General features: G+C 41.0%; 1 protein-coding gene across 1 annotated transcript in view; it reads left to right on the top strand.

Moving 5' to 3' along the window:
• The window catches only part of wdr1 (WD repeat domain 1), an 11,996-nt gene extending 8,602 nt beyond the window's left edge, over nucleotides 1-3,394 (top strand). The window contains exons 11-14 of the mRNA XM_010793743.1: nucleotides 2,088-2,175; nucleotides 2,285-2,395; nucleotides 2,582-2,755; nucleotides 3,185-3,394. Coding sequence (XP_010792045.1) covers nucleotides 2,088-2,175; nucleotides 2,285-2,395; nucleotides 2,582-2,755; nucleotides 3,185-3,379 — 568 coding nt within the window. The 3' untranslated portion in view covers nucleotides 3,380-3,394. The remainder of the gene's footprint in view (nucleotides 1-2,087; nucleotides 2,176-2,284; nucleotides 2,396-2,581; nucleotides 2,756-3,184) is intronic.
• Nucleotides 3,395-5,656: the final 2,262 nt, after the last annotated feature.

Raw genomic sequence — 5,656 nt, 5'->3', positions numbered from 1 at the left:
TTTTTACAGCTAACGGCCAACACCTTTAACTCTGGGCTCTATGGCCGGTCCGCGGACCCCCACCTTTAAGCGGCGGGTTCCAGCAGGAAAAGCTGGAGGCCGGAAAAGAGTGAGACAGGTAGCGCGCAAAAGTAAAAGTGGAACCGAGAGTGGTATGCCGCTGCTGCGGCTTATATTCAGGTGCGGCTTATAGTCCGAAAATTACGGTAGTTGAAAGCCCAGTGGCGATCTGCTCATCTCTCATCGAAATAATATGCTACAAAGGGGCGGACTGGCCATCTGCGTGTTGAACTTTCCTGTCGGCTCCCAGACCGTAATCGAGGAGGGCTGAAGCAACAAGCTTCAGGTTCAATAACCCACTTTAGCTTAAATGACTGGAGAGAGGCGAGCTCTTCTTGGGAGGCCGTTGCATTTATTTAGCTGTTCTTCTGTTTCACAAAATACATCACAGACCTCTGTTTTTCTGCTTCCTCGTTTCACTTCCAGAAACATACGCACGCTCGCTCACTCTCGCTCTACCATCCACACACATGCACACGCCACACCCCTCTCTCTCTCTCTCTCTCTCTCTCTCTTAAAGGGACAGCGATCTCATCTCACTCTGCCTGACCCTAATATTATAACATGTGTGTTCTGGAGAATCACAGAACGGACGATCGTCCTTATTATTATGCCGTTTAAACCAATTATTTAAAAAAAAGAAAAAAAAGAAATTTGGCATCATGTAAGTTGCGCTGACAAGTCCACACACTGCTTCCCTGCAGCGAGGCTCCCCCCCCTTGATAATTCTCGATCGTTGGCACGCCGATAACAATTTATTTTTTGAATGGCACTTCATATCAAAAAGGTTGCCGGCCCCTGGTATAGAGTCTGAAGAGGAGAGCTAACGCAGCCTTGTGGTGCCCTGTGCTTATGACCTGTGTGTCAGAGAGGGTCGAGTTTACTTTCACCTGCTGCTGTCCTTCAGTTAGGAAGGAGTGATGCCATCTGATTCAATAAGGATTCAAATCCATCAGTTTGAGCTTTTTTAACATCATTTGGGGAAGAATAGTATTAAAAGCTGAGCTAAAGTCCATGAACATTAATCTAGCTTAAGCTGAAGGATTTTCCAGGTTTTTTAAAAAATAAAGTGAGTTGTAGAGGTCAGAGCATAATCTGTACCTCTACCATCGCTATATGCAAACTGGTAGGGGTCCAAGAGATGTTGCACCTCAGTTCGTAAGTTCCCTACAACAATCCGTTCTAGCGAATTCATAACTATTGAGGTCAAAGCCACTGGTCTGAAGTCGTTGTCATGTGGGCATGTTTTTTTTGCAACTGGTATGATGACAGCTTTCTTCCATATTTGAGGGATGCTTCCCGTGTCAGCACGGAACATCATTATAAGCGTCCCCTGATATAGTTACTTGAGTCTTTCATACATGTATGCGTAGGACGTGTATTTATACACATTTCTTTGCAACGCTGTCGATTCCAAAAGCAATGCAGCAAAGTAAATGTTTTAGTATCACGTGAAGGGGAAATGAAAGTTCCACACATAAGCTGATACTTGAAATTGAAGTAGATGCTTTTACATCGCAATTCTACCTGCCTCTGGGTGACGAGCTCTTCACTCACAATAAAAGCCCTAGACTTATACACGATCTGTTCTGTCTACCAGAGAGAATGCTAAGGGATCCAAACAACAAAAACATCGGAACTCTACTCTCTCGGATGTGGCAAAACAAATCTTTTTCATAGGTTGGATAAGTAATCAGCAAAAGCTGCCTAACCATGTTCACGGTTTATCAACTAGGAGACAAATCTGCCTTTTGTGAAGATGATGACCAACAGATGGAAAACATGTTATAAACGTATCCGCTGTGCCCTTCTTTTGAAACAAATGCAGTGTGTCCTGTGTTGTAGTTAGATCTCAGTAAAACAACACCGACAGCTTGAGGGAGAAAAGTCATCTGTTTCTGCTCTTAGTTTTAGAATACCTGCCTCTCTTGGACCTCAAAAGTGACTTTCAGAAATCGATCATTTATCCACCTCCTTAATGTAACGATGCCTAGTTCTTATGCATAACCCTATCTTGTGGTTTTCAGTGCCTCTGATGTGGTGAAGATGGATTTCCAGCCTAAAAGTGTGTCTGTCGCAGCAGGAGGGCTGTCTCTGGCCGTCTGCATTGGACAGGTAATGGGTTTTCTCTCATTTGCATTTCATTTACCTCCAACAACCATTTGAAGGGTCCTTGTCAGCAAGTGCTGTGACTGCATCATTTGTTATGTCTCCTATTTTCTAGGTTGTCTTGCTGAAGAATAAGAAGAAAGTCTTCACAATGGACAACCTGGACTACGAAGCAGAGGTTGGAGCCCTCCACCCGGGGGGGTCCACTGCAGCCGTGGGGGGAGCAGTAAGTGCAAACCTTAAAACACACCATCTGTCCAAACTTGAGTTCAGTCAGCTTTACTTCGTCTGAGGAAGTACTGTTGAGTTCAGGGGAAGATATAGCCCCTTCAGCATGTGTCACCCCCCCCCCCCCCCCCCCATACCTTTGGTGAGATGATTTGAGATGAATTTCCTCCTTTCTCCCCCTCAGGATGGGAAGGTCCGTCTGTACTCTGTTCAGGGCAACACTCTGAAGGACGAGGGGAAAACCATCGAGCTCTCAGGAGCGATCACTGACATGGCCTACTCTAACGACGGGGCCTATCTGGCTCTCATAGATGATAAGAAAGTCACCTCCGTTTTCACCGTGGCTGACGACTACTCGGTAATTATCTGTGACGGGACATTCTTCACTATCAGCAGCAAAACCTTTGAAACTGTGCTGGATTAATATCTTATTACCGTTACCGTTTCTTTTTCATTTACATGTTATGTATTGCAGTACAATGTGCACAATTGATTTATTATTCTATTTTTTTAATTTTATGTTTGATTGGACATTTTACTTTAACTTTTGTTTATATAAAAAGCATTTTCTTACTTATGTTTAAATACATATTTGTTTTCTTTGTCTTTAAATGTTATTTAATTTTTCAATGGAGTCATTAAACCCAATTCCCTCCAGGATGAATCGTAGTCTGATTTATAAACATGCAGTTGTTGTGAATGATTCACTATCCAGTGTTGTACTCGTTTTGTTTATTTTTCTAAATATCTTTTACGCTTCCCTTTTTTTCTTTCTTTTTTCCACCAGGTAAAAAATAACTTTTACGGACACCACGCCAAACCTGTGACTCTGGCCTGGTCACCTGACAACGAGCACTTTGCCACCGGTGGGATGGACATGATGGTGTTTATCTGGACGGTTTCCGATCCAGACAAGAGGATTAAGGTCCCAGGTAGGCCACACACGTGCACGCAGACATACACTGCTCTGTCTGGGGGATAAACCCTTAAAAAGATGCAAAGGAAACAGGAGATCTCCAGCTGAGATAGTTATGCTTTTAGAGCATGTAGCTATAGGCTTTATGGATCAAATAAAGGCTTAAGATTGTAATCCTGTTAGTTTTGGGAAACCTGTGGTTGCTGGTGGAAATTCAAGTGTGGTTTAATACTACAACAACACAGCTTTGGGTCAATGACGTTTATTGATTTTCAACAGGCCATTTTTTTAAATGCAAAAATTAAGAATATCTATTAACATTTTTATAACATTAAGAATGTTGAGCACGCATAAATCCATATAACAAATAATATTTAAGTGTTTTTTCATCTAGATGAAACAGCCACGTCCTTATAAAAAGTAATGTGGTGCGACCATGTTTTTTCTTAAAACTAAATAAATTCCTTAACATTTGTAACTATTTTTACTAGTTGTCAGTAATTTTGAGAGTTTAGAAACAAGGAATTTGCATTTCTTTAGAGATTTTGTTAAAAGTAATCTTATATTTTGGTTAAATAATGTCAAAATTATCATCATAAATGAAGTTGATGGGCTTATTTTTCCTGTAAATAAAATAAAACTGAGATAAATGTTAAAACAATACAATTCACTCAAGCATACTGTATCAGTGATCATTTTTTAATTGATAGACATTTCATACATTCTTTCAATTTAAATACAGTAAAGGCAAAAGACGGTCGCACCACATGATCAGTGGTCGCTCCAAATGACATAAAGATCATACAAACAATAAATGACCATACAAAATGTTGAGTTCAAACACATGTTGTTCACATTTTGGAATAGTAACATTTTTAAAATACATTTTATCTCAAACAATTAGAAAACAATACATTAAAAGCAGTACAAATGTATGACTTTTTACAAAAAGCATTTAATCTAACAAAAAAAGTATGGCTTTTAGTAGGATATAACATTGTCAAAAAACATGTAATATTTTACTTTACAGATTTAAGTGAAGTGCACAATATGAACCAACATTTAATTTGATATTATTACCCTTGCTTCAAATGGGTTACAGGATTGCCTATGTTCGGGCCTTTCGTCAACCCCAGGCACTATTGAACTTTACCCAATCTTGGCTGCTCAATTTAGAGAATCGTGAGGTTGCTGGCTCAGGTTCTGCGATGATAGATTGAATATCTTCCCCATCGTAGAAAATTATGTCAAGAATTTGTGGCCACATGAATACATTCTTTTCACCTGGCTGGACCTCTTCTTCCACAACCTCATGGACCTGACCTATAGAGGGAAGTTCATCATAGGTAACAATCACAAACTTTCCACTGAGGTCTTTTACACTGGCGTGTTGCCTTGGTGGATTAGGAGTGCTTACCAAATCCTTAGAGTGGCTCGGTGTTCCTCATGTCTACCAGTTGTGGCTGGTAACATGAACATGGCTTCATTTCTGCATGTGTGCAAAAGCATGAAACCTGCCTGTGACTTATTTTACCAGCTTCTACAGAAAAAACCTGGTGAATCTTTAAAGTGCCCTTCACTGTTGCCAATTTGCCTGGAATCAGCTCATCATATTTTTCAATGATTTCTTCGCTTATCCAATGGAAGGTAATAGCTGAGCCAGTTTTTTTTGCAAGCATCTCATAAACATCCAGTGGAGTCTGTAGGTCGCCCCCTCTTTGGACATAAAGATCTGCATCTCTCTTAACCGCACCACCAATGCCATCTGGGGCTCCCTTTCCATGGGACTTTTCTGAGTAGTTCCATGTAACTTGTGTGAAATTAGAAAGGAAGGGAACAGTGCTGAGGAGGTAAAAGTTTGCTTTGTTCCTGTACTGTGTACAGGGCCCATCACTGATTACATGTAATACTGTAATCTGGGGGCAGGTTGCCCGAAGCTCTTTCAGTATGGGCTCCAGGTGGGCCCACACTGCCCGCTCATCATGGCGGAGGCTGTCCGACAGTGTGGCATATGACTTAGTGCCATTGACTGTGGACAGCAGTGTGTAATGTGGCTTGCTTTCTGCTGCCTCCAAAATGGTAGGCCTGTATTTCAGTACTCATCTTACATGAATAGTTCTCTGAAAAATCAATGTGTAGAACTGCTTCAGTGTCAGTGAGATTTAGTTTGAGGTCACGAAACTGTTCTGTTTGGTGTATCCAATTAAATTGATGAATGGCTATATGTTCAAGCTTTTTCTGGAACAACTCTTTTAACTTCTGGATTGTCCCTGTGTATGTCTGCTTTAAAACATTTGCAAAGTTTTTCTCTCCTTTTGTTGATGTGACGCGCTCCCATTGATC

The sequence above is a fragment of the Notothenia coriiceps genome, unplaced genomic scaffold (genome assembly GCF_000735185.1).
Source record: "Notothenia coriiceps isolate Sejong01 unplaced genomic scaffold, NC01 NC01_scaffold00037244, whole genome shotgun sequence".
NCBI classification, from domain to species: domain Eukaryota; kingdom Metazoa; phylum Chordata; class Actinopteri; order Perciformes; family Nototheniidae; genus Notothenia; species Notothenia coriiceps.
This window is presented reverse-complemented; position numbering and strand designations above follow the sequence as displayed.